At 47.5% G+C, this 19,769-nt stretch overlaps 1 protein-coding gene across 1 annotated transcript in view; it reads left to right on the top strand.

The window, feature by feature from the left end:
• Positions 1-1,839: 1,839 nt before the first annotated feature.
• GNG4 (G protein subunit gamma 4) overlaps positions 1,840-19,769 on the top strand; it is a 36,256-nt gene continuing 18,326 nt past the window's right edge. The window contains exons 1-3 of the mRNA XM_064383619.1: positions 1,840-1,919; positions 3,190-3,301; positions 7,109-7,217. Coding sequence (XP_064239689.1) covers positions 7,119-7,217 — 99 coding nt within the window. The 5' untranslated portion in view covers positions 1,840-1,919; positions 3,190-3,301; positions 7,109-7,118. The remainder of the gene's footprint in view (positions 1,920-3,189; positions 3,302-7,108; positions 7,218-19,769) is intronic.

The following is a 19,769-nucleotide window of genomic DNA, read 5'->3' as shown; positions in this document are numbered from 1 at the left end:
GACCAGCCTGGGCAACAAAGTGAAACCCCCATCTCTACTAAAAAATGCAAAAGTTAGCCGGGCATGATGGCAGGTGCCTGTAATCCCAGCTACTCGGGAGGCTGAGGCAGGAGAATTGCTTGAACCTGGGAGGCAGAGGTTGCAGTGAGCCGAGATGGTGCCATTGTACTCCAGCCTAGGTGATAGACCAAGACTCACTCTCAAAAACAAAAACAAAAAAAGTATTGAAACAACAGCAGCCATGGGGAATTAAAGTCACTGCTGAAGCCTGAGTTTATTCTTTCATGCATACGAGAGTCACCTTTCTATGGACTAGCTACTGCATGCCGCCCTATCTTGGCAATGGGGGCACAGAAGCTAAGAAAACAAGGCCTTTGCCCTTGAGGGGCTCCCGGTCAGCTCATGGCCAGCCGGTGAGTCTTCTCACCACCTCACAAGGAAACACAGCAATTTGTTCAAAGATGAATATATTTTCTTTTGAGGGAAGAAAAGCTTTTGAAAACATCCTGGTAAAATTTACTGCAGCCCAGAGTGGTGGCTCGTGCCTGTAATCCAGTCCTTTGGGATGCCAAGGCGGGAGGATTCTTTGAGCCAGGAGTTCAAAGCCAGCCTGGGCAATACAGTGAGTTCCTGTCTGTACAAAAAATTTAAAAATTGGCTGCGTGTATTGCTAACTACTCCAGACGCTCAGGTTGGAGGATCACTTGAGCCTGAGAGATTAAGGCTGCGGTGAGCTTGATTGTACCACTGCACTCCGGCCTGGGTGACAGAGCAAGACCCTCTCTCTTAAAATAAAATAAAAAGCCAGGTGCCATGGCTCATGCCTGGGATTATTCAACACTTTGGAAGGCCAAGGCAGGCAAATCACTTGAGATCAGGGATTTGAGACCAGCCTGGCCAACATGTTGAAACCCCATATATACTAAAAATACAACAATTAGCTGGGCATGGTGGTACATGCCTATAATCCCAGCTACTTGAGTGGCTGAGGCAGGACAATCTCTTGAACCTGGGAGATGGAGGTTTCGGTGTGCTAAGATCGTGCCACTGCTTCACTCCAGCCTGGGCGACAGAGTGAGACTCTGTTTGTCTCAAAAAAAAAAAAAAAAAAAAAAAGCTTTCTTCAGCAACCAGATAAAGGAATCCAAGAGCTAAATGCCCATCAGCTCCAACAACCTGTGTTCTTTTGAGAAATAGTAATGATACCAGGGAAGGTGTCTGAAATCACTTCCTGGGGTAGGCTGGTGGGTTGACATCTAAAATACATTTCAAACATTGGTTGGAAGATGCTGTGCAAATGGCAAGCGGACAAGGAGAAGTTGATAGTGTCTTTTCTGAGGTGTGGCCTCTCAAAGAGCTTCTAGTTAGTAAGTCATCTAAAAGAGGACTCCAACAAGCTGATGGGGCTGTGAATGACGTTCAGGGTCAGGAGAACAGCAGCTCTGCTGTCCACCACTGTTAGGACGGACTCCTGTGTCTTCAGCCAGGCTCTTCCTCTTGGACCCTGTATAAGGCAGTACTGGGCCCCGCTGGTCTAGCTCAGAGCGTCTCAAACTCTAACGTATAACTGAATCACCTGGCTTAAAACACAGGTTTGCCTGGGTGAAATGAATGGCTCACACCTGTAATCCCAGCACTTTAGGAGGCTGAGGCAGGCGTTAATCCCTTGAGGTCAGGAGTTTGTTATCAGCGTGGTCAACGTGATAAAACCCTGTCTCTACTAAAAATACAAAATCAGCCGGGCGTGGTGGTGCATCCCTGCAATACCAGCTACTCAGGAAGCTGAGGCAGGAGAATCGCTTGAACCTGGGAGGTGCCGGTTGCAGTGAGCTGAGATCACGTGTCTGCACTCCAGCCTGGGCAACAGAGCGAGACCGTCTCAAAACAACAACAACAAAAAACCCTGCAGATTCAACTCAGTAGGTTTGGGGAGGACTGAGATTCTGTATTGCTAATGAGTTCCTGGGGATGCTGATGCTGGTGTCTCCCACCAGGCTGTGAGTAGCAGCATCCAGCCTCCCAGAGGCCCCCACCAGTCCTGTTGTGTGAGAGCCTGAGATCCCCAGGCTGACACACACCAGAGTGTGGGACCCTCCAGCTAGATGTAGACCTGAGCAGTGTGTCTCAAACATGGCTGCACATTGAAATCACCTGGGAAGGCCGGGTGTGGTGGCTCATGCCTGTAATCCCAGCACTTTGGGAGGCTGAGGTGGGCAGATCATGAGGTCAGGATATCGAGACCATCTTGGCCAATATGGTAAAATCCCATCTCTACTAACAATACAAAAATTAGCTGGGTGTGGTGGCAGGTACCTGTAGTCCCAGCTACTCAGGAGGCTGAGGCAGGAGAATCACTTGAACCAGGGAGGCGGAGGTTGCAGTGAGCCAAGATCATGCCACTGCACTCTAGGCTGACAACAAAATGAGACTCTGTCTCAAAAAAAAAAAATGTAAAAATTAGTCAGGCACAGTAGTGCATGCCCGTAGTCCCAGTTCCTTAGGAGGCTCAGGTGGGAGGATCGTTTGAACCCAGAAGTTCAAGGCTACAGTGAGCCACGATTGTGCGACTGCACTCCAGCCTGGGCAACAAAGTGAGACCTTATCTCAAAAAATAAATACAAAATAAAAAGAGAGAGCTTTCGAGTTGTCTGCTCTCTTCTGTGCCAAATGTCCTTTGGCTGAAATCAAATGTGTAATGTCTGTAAGTGTATTATGCATCAACAGGCTAACCATGGTTATCTCTGGGAAAAGGCATTATCATTGGTCTTTATTTGATATAATTTTCTTTATCTGCACGTTTTTCTATAATAGGTGTATATTTTTAGAAGAAGAAAACACACATGACCTGTTTCTATTTGGCACGGGTTTGGAAGTAGCTGGGTCTGCTTGTGTTGGGGGGCAGAGCAACTGGGCATGCTGGTTTGCGGGGGCCAGGGGAACAGTCTGGTGAGGCCTGGGGTGGCCTGTGGCCTTGAAGTTGTGTTCCCAGTCTGCCCTGTGCCAGATCTGAGGGTTCTCTGTCTGCCTTGAGCTCCCCATCTCCCCAAGGTCTGATATGGAGTCCCCAGGCTAGCGGGGAAGGCTGCTGAGCTTGAGGAGAGGCTAACTGTGTTATGGGGTGGGTGGGGGTTCTGGAGCAATGCCAGGGGGTCCCCATACCTCTAGACACATCTCTGGTTGTGCTTTCAGGTGACCTCAAAGCAGCAGCTCTGAATCTGCCTCTCATTTGACAACTGACCGCTGCTGCTGCCGCCAGCCTCTGTCTCCTGCCCAGGCCTGTCACGGGGCTGCCTCTCAGCAGGTAAGAGGGGGTGACTTACCCCGTGCAGGGGCAGAGGGAGAGCAGTGTCTTCGCCAGGAGCGTGTGTGGGGGCCTAGGTGACACTCAGCTCTCAGGATCCTTGATGGTGGGCAGGTCCTCAAAGCATCATTTTCTTCTAGCAACCATCGCTGTCCTGTCGCCTTCTCCCACCTCCATGGAAGAACACAGGGCCCTTAGAAACCTTTTGCCACCTCCCGTTATCCCCTGTGTGAGTGGATGTGCCCCTCCTGGGGGAGCAGGGGAGGAGAACGAGCCGAGAGCTGCTGGGCCTTGGCTGGGGAACCGTGCTCTATGAACAGAGCTGCTATTGTGGTGAGCGTCCTTGTTCAGCAAGGATGAGACGAGGTCGGCCACCTGCTCCCTCCCCACCCTCAGTTTAAGCTGCTGGGTCCCCTCAGCTTCAGGGCTCTGTCATCACTGGCAACAGCTGTCTTTCAGGCGTTGTCCGGGAAGGCCGGCTTCTGTACTCCGCTGACAGCTACTTATCCACAGCTCATGGACAGAAGTCATAGTTAGGGAGGATGGCCTCAAAGGCACAATGCCATCCATCTTCCAGAAATTCCAAATACTGTGCCCCAAGTCAAGTCTGATGAGAAGCACTGGGGAGGCGAGCGCCTTGCTTCTGTCTCCCAGCCCCAGCTTTGCATTTACTGAGTTGTGTGCCACAAGATGCAGCCCATCAGAATGTTACAGAGCACAGCCGGGCACAGGGGCTCACGCCTGTCATCCCAGCACTTTGGGAGGCTGAGGCAGGCGGATCACCTGAGGTCAGGAGTTCGAGACCATCCTGCCTAACATGGCGAAACCAAGTATCTACTAAATATCCAAAAAATTAGCAGGGGGTGGTAGTGCATGGCTATAATCCCAGCTACTCAGGAGGCTGAAGAGAAGAATCACTTGAACTCGGGAGGTGGAGATTACAGTGAGCACAGATCATACCACTGCTCTCCAGCCTGGGTAACGGAGCTAGACTCCATCTCAAAAAAATAAAAAAGAATGTTACAGAGCAAACTGAGATCTGCTTGCCCAGCGTGGTAAGACCAGATATCCACACTGAGTTTTTGCAGTGAGAGTAAGGAGGGTTTTTAGTGGATATGGGGTTTCACCATGTTGGCAAGGCTGGTATTGAACCCCTGATCTCGTTAGCCACCCACCTCAGCCTCCCAAAGTGCTGGGATTACAGGTGTGAGCCACCACGCCTGGCAAAAGGAGGGTTTTTAATTGCAAGGCACCAAGCAAGGAGGACCAGGCGGCTCATGCTCAAATCCTGATGAGTGGCTTGCAGGTAAGGGTTTTTTAAGTCAGAGGAAATTTTCAGGACAGCAGAAGTTACAGGTAGGATCGTAAAATCAACATATGGCGGTTACACACTGGTTTTGGCCTAAAAGGGCAGGATTTCTTGAAGCCAGGGCTTACAGGTCGTGGATAGATTGAAAGATCTTCTGATTTGCAATTAGTTAAGGAAGAGATGCTTTGTTTAAAATGGTTCTTTTTTTTGGTTTGTTTGTTTTTTGTTTTTAGACAGAGTCTTGCTCTGTTGCCAGGCTGGAGTACAGTGGCACAGTCTTGGCTCACTGCAACCTCTGCCTCCCAGGTTCAAGCAATTTTCCTGCCTCAGCCTCCCGACTACCTGGGACTACAGGCACATACCACCATGCCTGGCTAATTTTTTGTATTTTTAGTGGAAGCCAGGTTTCACCATGTTGGCCAGGATGGTCTCAATCTCCTGACCTCCTGATCAGGCCTCCCAAAGTGCTGGGATTACAGGCGTGAGCCACCACGCCCATTGGAGCCGTGAGCCGCTGTGGCCGTTAAGAAGGGTTCTGTCCTAATGGCCTTTCTGTGTTGACAGAGGGGCTGAGGTCCTCTGCTGAGGAGGGTCAGAGGCCATGAGGAAGAGATGAAGACTGGAAGAGGAAGATGAAAGAGGGGGAGATGATTTGGGGCAAGGGGTCCTATTGCTGGGTAGCTCTGAGGACCCCGTGAAGGCTGGAGTGTGGATGTCTGATGGACAGGGTTTGGGGGGCCTCTCCAGCAGCGCTGAGCAGCCCCTCAGTTAGTGTGGAGAGGGGAGGAGTTGGGTCCATACCGAGGTAGGGTTTAGCACCAGAGGAAAGGGCCAGACAGGCAGACGGCTCTTGGGAAACAGTGGTGGCAGCATTGGGTCATGCTGTGGAGGCTGAGTATGGAGCCAGGAGAGGAGGAAGCCACAGAGGAGGGGTTGAGGGAGAGGCTGGGGTCCGAGAACTCAGCCCCAGCTGGAGGCCAGGTCCAGGGGCCTGGGCTGCACGTGGCAGGCATGGGCTGGAGGGTGGGCACACACACAGGTTCTGAGAGGGAGACGTGGAGGGATGGAACCCTCAGAGGGGCCCCCACCTGCTTCTTTTGTCTCCTGGACACAACAAAGAAAGCACAGTGCGCTGGCGGGACCTTCCCATCGGCAGCCTCCAGCCAGAACTCTCCTCTGCAGGGAGGGCAGGACGGGCGGAAAATGGCCCTTCCTGGTGAACAGAGGAAGAATGAGGAAGGGCTGGGGGATCAGGGCCATGTACACACGACCCCGGAAGGAGCGAGGCGGGGCAGCTGCAGGGGCCTGATGGGGCCGAGGGTCGACTCTGCTGCTTCTGCTGGTAACATGAGCTGTGCCCTCCGCCACATGCCCTACCTGTGAGAATATCAATTTGTATCATTTTAACTTTGAGTTATGATTGATGCTTTACATACTCAAATTAATACAATAAAGTCCAACAATTGTGAGGTGGGGGAACAAACCTGAAACCGAAATAAAATATAAACAGAAGCAAACAAATAAAAGATGCTAGCCAGGGCTGCCTCCTACCTCATCTGTACCATTGGGACCTAGTGTCACTTGTGTTTCTGCTCACAGTGGCCTGTCCCCAGCTCTCAGGCTCTAGTGGTTAGGCTTCCTTTGAAGCAGATTCTCATTAGAGGGGGTAACAGTGACGTGGTAGCACGTGGTTTCTGTGAAACAGGTAGCATTACAGTGGTCTTAGTGATGGGGCATCAGTGTGTGTTGGGTTAGGGAGAATTTCTTCCGCCTCCCTCTAGAAAACAAATCTATGCTTGGGATAGAGGTGACAGAGAGAGAGTGTGTGTGTGTGTGTGTGTGTGTGTGTGTGTGTGTGTGTGTATGTGTGTGTGTATTGTTGAAAACAAACTCCCAACACAAAGTCTGTAAACTTTTTGGAAGTACAGCAAATTAAAATGAATAATAAAGCAATTTTCTTCACTAGAAACGTGTGCTTCGAGCCATAGATTGCTCGGAGAGGCCATTTGAGACACTCAGCTGGCTTCAAAGCTTTGAGTTTGGGTTCTGCATCCACAAATGTTGGCTGTGGGACCTTTGACTTAATTTCTCTGATTTTTGCACTTTCTTCATTTGCAAAACAGAAGTTAATATTGTCTCACCAACTCTATGGGCTGCTAGAGGAATGAATGAGCAAACATGTGAAAGTGATTGATGACTCACAAAGCACCATACAAATGTCCAAGCATGACTGATGGTCATGGTGGTGATGGTGGTGGCAGCGGTGGGGGTGATGGAGAAGTCACTCCGGAACCATCTGTTCTCTCCTCACTCTTCCCAGGACTGAGAAAGTTTTTCCAAACAAAAGCATCATGTTCTCTTACTCTAGTGAGGCATTTGTTTTATCCCAGGAGGGTTTTCTGCCAGATGCTGCCCATGCTCCCAGATGCTCCCTGGTTTGGAAACAGTGACCCTTGGAAAAGGAGCTCTTCTAACCCGTTAACTTTGGTTACTTCTAGGGGCAGTAGAATGAAAGAGGGCATGTCCAATAACAGCACCACTAGCATCTCCCAAGCCAGGAAAGCTGTGGAGCAGCTGAAGATGGAAGCCTGTATGGACAGGGTCAAGGTAAGCGTGCGTGCGTCAGCCCCACCCTCCACCCAAAGCTCAGCTCAAAACATCCCTCCTGCTTCCAAAGCAGGCTTGAGAGAGTTAACACGTCACCCAGCAGAGCATCCAGCCAACCTTGGCAGCTGTAACATTTACAAATGAGTGTTTGCTTCAGAGTTCTAAGCGTGCCCAAGGGTTCAAAGGATGCAGAATACACAGTGTGCATGAATTCCGTAAGGAGTCTCCAAAAATAGACTCATAATTCATCTCGGCTCTATTCAGCTCCGTTGTCATGCCAATAAGCAGGAAAGAGAGTTTAGCCATGATGTCAATCACTCTCTGCTGTGTGATACAGTGCCTTTGAGGTTCCACACCATCGGATATTTTGACAGGATTATTGTTGAGGGGGAGCTCTGAACCAGGCCTGGGTTTGTCAGATACTCCTTTGGGGAAAGTGAAGAAAGGCTCCAGACACCTCCCATCGTATTCATTTTGCTGATGGGTGCAGGTCTCTCCACGCTGGGAGGACTGAAGCCAGATGAAGTCACCTCTTCTCCAGATGCCACTCAGAGGGGAGCAGGAGGCTAGGCAAAGCGCGTGCTCTGAACGAGTCTGTGAATGTGGAGCTAACGAGCCACGTTTGTTAGCATGGCTCAACTGTAATAGAGTTGAAAGGAACCCCAACTCTGATATCAGCAAGCTGATGCCAGGAAGTTCAGTATGTCAGTGGGCTTGGGGAGCACAAATCAGGGGTCTCACTTGGGCATCTGGGATTCAACAAACAGAATCCATGGCAACGGGCGACTCCTGAAGCCTTCTCATGCTAGTGTGCGGTGGGATAGCACCAATACTCGCCTCTGTAAGGACAGTTATTCTTCACCCTGGAGCTCTGGGAGTACAGCCTCTCCAAGGAGGCAGAAAATATGCACAGAAAGTGCCAGGAGGGTGTATGAAGCAAGGAAGGAACACAGTGTGATGTAAGTTGGTCTCACCAGACCTATGTTACTGGAGCATCCTTGGTCTCTAGGCTAGAGGAGGGAGCAAGGTTGGCACCCAGAAAACAATTATAAGACAGAATGGGCCCCAGTAGCATAGAAAGGGGTGCTTCAGCAGTGCAGACAGGAAGAACAGCTGCTCAGAGGATGATGACTGTGGTGAAAGGCGTTCCTGGGCACCAGCTCTGCACTTGCAGAGTCCTGGGAGAGACATGTGAAGGCGATGCTCTCCTCTATATGGCTCAGAGACTTCTTGGAGTTGTGAGCTGTGGCTGGTTCTAAGCTGATGGTGGAGGAGGAAAGGCCAGTGTGAGCTCATCATGGCTCGTGTTGAACAGCTGGGCAGCTGGAGGAGCTGCAGGTGGTGCTGGGGAGAGAGCTTTGGGAGGAGGGTGCCATGCACACAGGTGCAGAAGCAGGAGCCGTGAGGTGACAGGTGTTTGAGATGAACCAACCTGTCAGCAATAGACGGAGTTGTCAGAGGTGAGGAGGTAGTTGAAGCTCTGAGTAATCAGGAGAGGCAAGGAGGGGTAGAAATCAGGTACAGAGCGGAGCAGACAGCAAAGGTCGGATTGGAGAGGCAAACACCAAGAAAATCAACAGAACTTGGAGAGTAAACATGGGAGGCACTAGGAAGAGAGAGGTTAGAACCCAACTGTCAAGCCCATGGCCAGAGGCCTGAAACAGGGGGCCCCAGTTTGGGCTATAAGACAGATCTGCTTTGCCCGGGAGTTCTTTTCTGGCAAGGAGGATAAATTCTGTAATAGCGTCTTCACCTGCCACAAACGCTGCCCCAGGAGCCCCTGTGGGCACCAGGTGTCCTCACGAATGAAGGCTTCTGCAAGAGTCATTTCGGCACACACACTGTCACTAAAGGAGGAAAGTCAAAGACAAATGAGTTACTGTATTAGTTCCTTCTCACATTGCTGTAAAGTAATACCTAAGACTGGGTAATTTGTAAAGAGGTTTAATTGGACCATGGTTCAGGTTCAGGTGGTCCAGGAAGCATGACGCTGGCATCTGCTTGGCTTCTTGGGGTGGGGTCGGGGGGGCCTCAGGAAACTTACAATCATGTCCGAAGGTGAAGGCTGAGCAGGCACATCTCACATAGCAGGAGCTAGAGAGAGAAGGGGAGGTGCTACACACTTTTAAACAACCAGATCTCTTGAGAACTCACTCACTGTCACAACGACAGTACCAAGGGGGATGGTATTGAACTCTTCATGAGAAACCACCCCCATGAGTCATGTGATCCAATCACTTCCCTCCAGGCCCCACCTCCAACACTCGGGATTACAATTCGACGTGAGCTTTGGGCAGGTACACAGATCCAAAGCATATCAGTTACTTAGGCGGTATTCAAAGGGATAGGCAGGCTGTACGTGGCGGCTCGCACCTGTAATCCCAGCACTTTGGGAGGCCAAGGCGGGTGAATCACCTGAGGTCAGCAGTTCAAGACCAGCCTAGCCAACATGGTAAAACCCCATCTCTACTAAAAAATACAAAATTAGCCCAATATGGTGGGGTGCACCTGTAATCCCAGCTACTCAGGAGGCTGAGGCAGGAGAATCACTTAAACCCAGGAGGTGGAGGTTGCAGTGAGCCAAGATCATGCCACTGCAGTTCAGCCGGGGCAACAGAGCAAGACCCCATCTCAAAAACCAGCAACAACAACAGCAAACGGCGTAGGCCGCCGTGTTGCCGTGCTGACTGTAATGGAAGCATGGCTGCGAGATTCCTCAGAGGGCCTGCCAGAGGCTAATTCAGATTCTGTGGTAATTCCACGGAGTAGTCCAGCGGCAGCTGTGTCAGATTTGGTTCAGAAACAGAGTTGGCAGAAACAGAATGTTATCACTGAAGAGAGAATCTAGGAACTGCGTCTGTCCCAAAGACGCATGGGCACACATGGGTGGTGGTGTTATGTTGTTTTTTTTTCTTGGGCAACGTTGAACATCTATTTTTTTAGTTGTGGTAAAATATATATAACACACAGTTTATCATTTTAACCATTGTTAAATGTACAATTCAATTCAGCAGTATTAGGTGCATTCACAGTATTATGCAACCATTGCTACCATCCATCTCTACACTTTCTCATCTTCCCAGACAGAAACTCTGTACCCATTCAGGGCCAGCTCCCCATTCGCCCTGCCCATCCCTGGCGATTCCCATTTGACCTTTTCCTCTGTGAATTTGACTACACTGGGTATCTCGTATAAGTGGGATCACACGGTATTTGTCCTTTTGTTCCTGGCTTATTTCACTGATTTTTCTCACAATCCAGCTATGTTGTAGCCTGTATCAGAACGTCATTCCTTTTCAGGGCTGAGTTATATTCCATTGTGTGGATAGTCCACATTTTGTTTATCCATTCATCCGTTGATGGACACTTGGGTTATCTCCACCTTTGGCCTGTTGTAAATATGCTGTTATGAACATAGGCATGCAAGTATCTGTTAGAACCCTTACTTTAGTTCTTTTGGGTACATACCCAGAAGTGGAATTGCTAGATCATATGGTAATTCTATGTTCAAACTTTTTACCTTTTGTGTGTGTGTGCATGTGTTTGTTTTGAGAGATGGAGTCTCACTCTGTCACCCAGGCTGGAGTGCAGTGGAGGGATCTCAGCTCACTGCAAACTCTGCTTCCTGGGTTCAAGCAATTCTCCCACCTCAGCTTCCCAAGTAGCTGGGATGACAGGCATACGCCACGACACCCAGCTAATTTTTGCATTTTTAATAGAGACGGGGTTTCATTATATGTTGGCCAGGCTGGTCTCAAACTCCTAACCTCAGGTGATCCGCCTGCCTCAGCCTCCCAAAGTGCTGGGACTGCAGGCATGAGCCACCGCACCCGGCCTTATGTTCAGCCTTTTCAGGAGCTGTCTCACTGTTTCCACAGAAGCTTCATCATGTCACATCATCACCAGCGGTGCACACGAATTCCAGCTTCTCCACATCCCGGCCAGCACTTGTTTTCTGTTGTTGTTGTTGTTTTTTTTTTTAATTAATGTATTTATTTTAATTGACAAGTAAAAATTAAATTCACTCACTGTCACAACAGTACCAAGGGGGATGGTGTATATTTATTGTGTACAGCGTGATATTTTGACATATGCATACATTTGGAATTCCCTTACATACTTAGTTTTTTGTGGTAAGGACACTTAAAATCTATTCTCTTAGGTTGGGCTTGGTGGCTCATGCCTGTAATCCCAGCACTTTGGGAGGCCGAGGCTGACAGATCACCTGAGGTTGGGAGTTTGAGACTAGCCTTATCAACATGGAGAAACCCCGTCTCTACTAAAAATATATAATTAGCTGGGCATGGTGGCTTATGCCTGTAATCCCAGCTCCTCAGGAGGCTAAGGCAGGAGAATCACTTGAACCCGGGAGGTGGAGGTTGCAGTGAGCCGAGATCATGCCATTGCACTCCATCCTGGGCAACAAGAGCGAAACTCCGTCTCAAAAAAAAAAAAAAAAAAAAAAGCCGGGCATGGTGGCATGTGCCTATAGTCCCAGCTACTTGGGAGGCCGAGGTGGGAGGATCGCTTGAGCCCAGGAGTTCTGGGCTGTAGTGCGCTATGCCGATCGAGTGTCCACACTAAGTTCGGCATCAGTAAGGAGCGGGGGACCACCAGGTTGCCTAAGGAGGGATGAACTGGCCCAGGTTGGAAACGGAGCAAGTCAAAGACTCCCATGCTGATCAGTAGTGGGATCACGCCTGTGAATAGCCATGCACTCCAGCCTGGCCAACATAGCGAGACCCCGTCTCCAAAAAAATTAAAAAATTGTAAAAACCCTATTATCTTAGCAATTTTCAAGTATACAATACATTGTTATTAATTGTAGTCACCATGATGTGCAACACATCTCTTTAATTTATTCCTTCTAACTGAAATTGTGTGTCCTTTGACCAGTATCTCCCTAATCTCACCACTCCACAGCCTCAGGTAGCCACCATTGTACAGTCTATTTCTGTAAATTTGACTTCTTTATACTCCACATATAAATGAGATCATGCAGTGTTTGTCCTGTGCCTGGTTTATTTCATTTAATATAATATCCTTCAGGGTTATCCATATTTTCGCAAATGACAAGATTTCCTTCTTTTTTAGGGCTCAGTAATATTCTGTTGTGTAAATATACCACATTTTCTTTATCCATTTTCGTTGATAGACACTTAGGTTGATTCCATAACTTGACTATTTTGACTAATGCTGCAATGAACACAGAAGCACAGATACTTCTTTGACATACTGATTTCATCTCCTCTGGTTATACCTAGTAGTGGGATTGCTGGATCATATGGTAGTTTTATTTTTAATTTTTGAAAAACTTCCACACTGTTTTCTAAAACGGCTGACTAATTTACATTCCTGCTAACAGCACGTCTGGGTTCCCTTTTCTCTAAACTCAGCAACGCTTGTTATCTTTTGTATTTTTCATAATGCCCTCCTAACAGGTGTGATGTGATATCTTGCTGTAGCTTTAATTTGTATTTCCCTGATGATCTAGTGATGTCTGTTTTTTTAAATAATAGTCATTCTAGTGAGTGTGAAGCTCACTCATGGTTTTCAGCCCTAGACATCCTTTGTTTCAGGGCACAGTGTGGCTTTGGAGAAAAATCTATGTGATGTGATGCTTGGCAAAAGAGGTGCATCTTGGTGTCAGCCAGACTGTAAGAATGTGGGAAGAAAGGGGAGCTCTCGCGGACAGTCCCAGTGACCTTATCAAGGGCCTTGAGGAGGGAAGAAAGAGGCAGTCACCAGAGAAAGGCAATGGCCTTTCTGGGATGGGTACGAGGTTACTGCCAGAGAGGGGGAAGGAAAAAGGGAGCCTGGGCAGTGAAGGACAGAGGGCAGCCCCAGGGAAGGAGGAGAGGAGCAGTCTGTAGAAGCCACTGAACTCACACACACTGTGCCAGAAACACCAGGGTCAAATGGAAACATTGAGAAGGGCCGGGCATGTTGGCTCACATCTGTAATCCTCGTGCTTTGGGAGGCCAGGGCGGGCAGATCACCAGGTCAAGAGTTTGAGACCAGCCTGACCAACATAGTGAAACTCCATCTCTACTAAAATTACAAAACTTAACCTGGGTGATGGCGTGTGCCTGTAGCCCCAGCTACTCGGGAGGCTGAGGCAAGAAAATCGCTCGAACCAGGAAGTTGGAAGTTGCAGTGAACCGAGATCATGCCACTGCATTCCAGCCTGGGCAACAGAGCAAGACTCGGTCTTAAAAAAAAAAAATGAAAACACTCAGATGGATTTTCCAAGGAAGAAGAAAAGGCCAGGCCCCTACTAACCACATGGTGAGAATGCAGAGCAGGTGAATGTGCACACGCAGGGGAACAGGCTGCATGGGGACCAGCTGGAGGGCCCATGGGAGGAATCATGGCAACTCCCAGGCCCATAGAGCTGGCTCCCAGGTGACAGCACGACAGATGGGGACCCAGAGAGGACATCCCAGGCGAGGGCAGGTGCCAGCAGGAAAATAAGGGAGTCCCCGGAATGGCATGGTGTATGGCCAACTACCAGGCCCACCGCCAGGCTCTGTAGCTTACTGTGCACAGGAGACCATCTAAGGAGGAAGGAAGGAGAAGATGGCATTTGCTGCCCCAGAAAATAAAGTGGAGGTCTGCCACTGGGAAGAGAAAGGAAAATATAACTGCATTAAGCAGTTCTGGGGTTGCAAAGGTAAGAAACAGTAATAGCGCCAACTCAGAGAGCTTTGCATGATTTGTGGAGGAAAATGTAGCTGAAATATTCATTATCGTCTTGAAGTTCTGTTTGTCCCCATTTGCACAAAAGCACAAGTGCAAATATAGATTTTTTTTTTAGTAGGGGATGTAGATCGAGGCTTTATACCACATAGCCCACAGCAAGACCTTAAACCCACACCCAGTGTGGTTCAGAGATCTCCTCCCTACCTCCATTCGTTTAATGTTTATTGAGAATCCCCTGCTGTTGGCCTTTCTCCCAAATTACCACGCCACCCCATGTGACTCTTTTCCATCTTGCCTAGAAGCACATCAAAGCATTTCCCAACAAAGATGTGTGTTCTTTGCAAACTCTTATCAGCAGCTAAAAACATGTAATGTTCTCTAGGTTGTCACAGGCCTGAGGATTCACCACAGAACCTGTATAGCCTCACAAAAAAGCACAAAGCTTAGAAAATAATACACAGATTTCTAAAAAAGAAATAGGCTGGGCACAGTGGCTCAGGCCTGTAATCCCAGAACTTTGGGAGGCCAAGGTGGGCGGATCACCTGAGGTCAGGAGTTTGAGACCAGCCTGACCAACATGGTGAAACCCTGTCTCTACTAAAAATACAAAAATTAACCAGGCGTGGTGGCAGGTGCCTGTACTCTCAGCTACTCGGGAGGCTGAGGCAGGAGAATCACTTGAACCTGGGAGGCGGAGGTTGCAGTGAGCCAGCCTGTAAGATAGAGCAAGACTCCATCTAAGAAAGAAAGAGAGGAAGGGAGGGAGGGAAGGAGGGAGGGGAAAAGAGAAAAAGAGCACATGAAAGATGAATTTTGGAAACTATATGGGTTCTCAGGGAAAGAATACCATCACAACCTTATTCTTTTTCTCACCCATTAGAAGTTCAAACAATGTAAAACTCTATTAGAAAACTACATATATGACATTGATGACTAAATAGAGAAAATCTGACAAGTGGTTATGGCAGGTCTGAGCTGAGCAAAGTGCAAGAGGCCTCACTGGAGAAAACAGTTCCTGAAGCCAGCCTGTGCAGCCACAATGCAGAGTTCAGCCTCTGGGAAGTGTTCTCCCATGCAGAGCTCCCAGGCGGGCTTCCACGCTGCCTTCCACTTGACCTCCCTCAGGGTACCCTGATTCTCCTGCCCCAGAGGAAAGGGAAATTGCAGACAATGGGGTCAACCCCATGACTGTGACTCAGGAGGCTCTGGGGTGGACAGACACCCTTGAGCAAGCCCAACTTTCAACCAGGGACCAGAAGCAACTGATGGAATGGCCAAGGAAAAGTGGCCAAGGAACATTATGCCCAGCCTCATTTGCCCTGGCAGGTAACTTCAACATTCATGGGATCGGTGTGCTCACCATTGCTACAAGGGCTGCCCTTAGGCTGGGATTAATTTTGTGAGCACAAGCTTTATTTGCTGAGTGTTGACAGATCAGTGTACTGTTGGGCCTGTGCTCTGTAGACTACTGGAAATATGAGTGCGGGAAGAGAATTTCAGGTGATGTTTAGGAGATCAGTCAAGGTGGTGGTAAAAATATTAAAGGAAAAATATTAATCTCAAACCCTTTTAGGAGGCCTAAAGGTTTTTTATACAGTTCTTGGCTGAAGGCAGCCCTGTCCCCTTAGTTAAATAAATTAAAGCAGAAACCAAGGAATTTGAGGAGTTTACCTAACTGTTTACTCATGTAGTCTTAAAACTAACAAGGGATTCTCCTGCCTTAGCCTCCTAGGTAGCTGGAATTACATGCCTGTGCCACCACACTCAGTTAATTTTTGTATTTCTAGTAGAGACAGGGTTTCACCATGTTGACCAGGGTGGTCTTGAACTCCTGACCTCAAATGATCCTCCCATCTTGGCCTCCCAAAGTGCTGAGATTAGGTACTTGTTTTAAAATTTTTGGAAAATGATGATGAGTATAAAAAGGATAATTGGAATGATCTATAATCGCTACCTTTTGATGTTTTTCCATCGATATGTTTTATATTTATTATAAAACTGTGGCCATAATGTACATTTATTACTTTTTTATAACCTGATTTATCACTGAACAGTATATTGTGATCATATATCCAGGCCGGGAGATAGTCTCCTAAAACGTCCTTTTTAATCTCTATTTTCCCCATCATCTGATGTACAGTAATTTATTTAACCGGTCTCCTATCCTTAGGCATTTCAGTTATTTCCAACTGTGAGTCTTATTTTTAGGGAAGCGCTGCAGCAAGCTGATAGATAAAATTTCCACGTCTGATTATTTCTTTAGGATAAATTCCTAGGGACTGAAAATGTCTTGGCCAAAAGAGATATATATATACTGTTAGGCACTACATAAAAAATGTTTTAGTCAATGACAGACTGCATATATGGCAGTGATCCCATAAGATTCTAGTACTGTATATTTTTTGGCCTGGCATGGTGGCTCATGCCTGTAATCCCAGCACTTTGGGAGGCCGAGGTGAGCAGATCACTTGAGGTCAGGAGTTGAAGACCAGCCTGGAAAACATGGCAAAACCCTGTCTTAACTAAACGTACAAAAATGAGCCGGGTGTGGTGGCACACCTGTAGTCCCAGCTTCTCAGGGGGCTGAGGCATGAGAATCACTTGAACCCAGGAGGCAGAGGTTGCAGTGAGCTGAAAACACACCACTGCACTCCAGCATGGGTGACAGAGCTAGACTCTGTCTCAAAAAAGAAAAAAACAAAACAATTCTGGTATTGTATTTTTACTGTACCTTTTCTATGTTTAGATACATAAATACTCACCATTGTGTTAGAATTGCCTGCAGTATTCAGTACAGTCACATTTCTGTAATCCCAGCACTTTGGGAGGCCAAGGCAGGAGGATCACTTGAGCTCAGGAATTTGAGACCAGGCTGGGCAACATAGTGAGACCCTATCTCTACTAAAAATTCAAGAAAGTTAGCTGGATGTGGTGCACACCTGTAGTCCCAGCTACTTGGGAGGCTGAGGTAGAAGAATTGCTTGAGCCCAGGAGTTCCCTGATTATGCCACTGCACTCCAGCCTGGATGAGAGAGTGAGACCCTGTCTCAAAATAATTAATTAATTAATTAAAATTTTAAAAGTGTGTAGCCTAGGAGCAATAGGCTATACCCTATTGTGTAACAGAATAGGCCATCTAGGTTTGTGGAAGTATACTCTATGATGTTCTTACAGTGGTGAAATTACCCCACAAGGCATTTATCAGAACACATCCCTGTCATTAAGCAACACATGACTGTGTACATAAGAAAGTGTTTGAATCGATATCAAATTTCCTTATGGAAAGGGATACCAATTTATATTTTTATCAGTAATGTATGTCTGTTTTCCCAAATTCTCCCCCAAAACACCATTCATTATGCCATACCAATTTAACAGATAATAATAATGGCCAACACTTACTGAGTATTCACTATGTGCTGTTCTGAGCAAGTCACATTAAATTCACTCAATTCTCATAGCAGTCCAATGAAGTGGATACTCATTATATAAAGGAGGAAACTGAGGTCTATAAAGATTAATTAACTTGCCTAAAATTCAGCAGCTGGCAAGTGGTGATAGCCCAGGGCTGGGAAATCAGGGAGTCTATCTCCATAGCCTTCACTCTCAGCCTTTATGTCATACCATCTCTTTATTGCTGACACCTCGTTATTTTAACATATATTTCATTGACTGTTACTGGGGTTAAACTAATTAATTCTTCTTTTGCTAATTGGCTATTCCTACCCTTTACCCAATTTTCTACAGTAGTATTGTAGAATTTTTTAAGGCTGGCACAGTGGCTCACACCTGTAATCCCAGCACTTTGGGAGGTCAAGGGAGGAGGATTGCCTGAACTCAGGAGTTTAAAACCAGCCTAGGCAATATGGTGAAAACCCATCTCTACTCCATATGTGTGTATATATATATATATATACACACACACACACACACACACAGAAAATGAGCCAGGTGTGGTGGCATGTACCTGTAATCCTAGCTGGAGGCTGAGGCGGGGTGATCACCCGAAGTCAATGTTAAAATGCATGCTCTGAATGAAGAGAGCCCCCAAAACAGGCTTTGTGTGAGCAACAAGGCTGTTTATTCAACCAGTGCAAGTGGGCTGAGTCCAGAAAGACAGTCAGTAGAGGGCGGTGGGATAGGAGTTGGCATTATAGGTTCAGGTAGGCAGTGGAAAGTTACAGGTTACAGTTCAGGGCGTTTTTTGCAAGCTGGGAAGAGGTCGTAGGGTCTGGAGTCACGAGGTTGACCAAGGTTGGTTACAAAGCCCAATTGCCTTATCAATTGAGGTGGGAATAAGGAACAATAGAAGAATGTCTCAAGTTAATTAGGTGCCACAGGGTGGATCATTTCTTCTCCTTTTGCGGTTTTCCAATTACTTCAGACTGGAACTTCAGTTCCAGGAACTTATCTGGAGTGTCCGTGCAGGTCACAGAGGTTACCATGGCGTCCATGGCGCCATCAGTCAAGCTTAAAAGACCTTACACTCAGGAGTTCAAGACTAGCTTGACCAACATGGTAAAACCCTGTCTCTACTAAAAATACAAAAATTAGCTGGGCATGGTGGCGTATGCCTGTAATTCCAGCTACTCTGGAGGCTAAGGCGAGAGAATTGCTTGAACCCAGAAGGCAGAGGTTGCGGTGAGCTGAGATGGCGCCATTGCACTCCAGCCTGGGTAACAAGAGCAAAACTCCATCTCAAAAAAAAAAAAAAAAGAAGAGCTGAAACTAATGAGTTGAAAAGGGAGGTAAAAAAGCTAAGGATAGAATTGGAGGGGGATGGGAGCACCATTGGAAAGAGCAGAGTGTCACACATGCTGTGGAAAACCGCAGGATCACCTAGAGCAGGCTTCAGAAAGGCACCCAGGAAACGAAACAGGTGGAGTGTCAGACTGGAGCAATTAGAAGGTGATAGAAATCCAGACTGACAACAGCATTCCCACATTTGTATTCGAATGTTCCTGGCAGAGAGAATAAATGGAATAGAAAATACTCAAGTATTTTCCGTAAAACAGCTTCATTAAATAAAAGAAGACCTGAATCTGCAGGTCCAAACTGTTTGCGATATTCCAGAAAAGAGTGTGAGAGAAATGATCAACACTGAGACACAAATACTGCTGAGGTACTTAATCTCAAAAGGAAAGAGTCACCTCCCCACCAAAAATCAGTCAATAGCAAAAAGCAAAACAAAAACAATACTACTAATAAAGAGCCCATTAAGAATCTAGGCAGAAGAGAGTGGACACGGTGGCTCATGCCTGTAATCCTAGAACTTTGGGAGGCTGAGGCGGGTGGATCATCTGAAGTCAGGAGTTCGAGATCAGCCTGACTAACATAGTGAAACCCTGTCTCTATGAAAAATACAAAAATTGGCTTGGGGTGGTGGCAGGCGCCTGTAATCCCAGGGAGGCTGAGTCAGGAGAATCACTTGAACCCTGGGGGAGCAGGTGGCAGTGAGCTGAGACAGCACCATTGCACTCCAGCCTGGGCAACAAGAGCAAAACTCCATCAAAAAAAAAAGAAGAATATAGGCAGAAGAAGCAGTCATTTAGGACAAATACCCCTAACTTTGATTACATTTTTTTTCTTTCTTTCTTTTTTTCTTTTTTAAGGCAGGGTCCCATTCTGTGGCCCAGGATGGAGTGCAGTGTTGCAATCTTGACTCATTGCAGCCTCCACCTCTCAGGCTCAAGCAATCCTCCCAACTCAGCCTCCCAAGTAGCTGGTACTACAGGTGTGAACCACCACACCCAGCCAGTACAAATTTTTGTACTTTTGTAGAGAACAGATTTTGCCATGTTGCTCAGACTGGTCTCCAACTCCTGAGCCCAAGCAGTCTGCCCGCCTTGG

The sequence above is a fragment of the Aotus nancymaae genome, unplaced genomic scaffold (genome assembly GCF_030222135.1).
Source record: "Aotus nancymaae isolate 86718 unplaced genomic scaffold, 86718_ANA_hifiasm-v0.15.2.pri h1tg000032l_0, whole genome shotgun sequence".
NCBI classification, from domain to species: Eukaryota; Metazoa; Chordata; class Mammalia; order Primates; family Aotidae; genus Aotus; species Aotus nancymaae.
The sequence above is the reverse complement of the archived record's forward strand: the minus strand, read 5'-3'. Positions and strand labels throughout refer to the sequence as shown.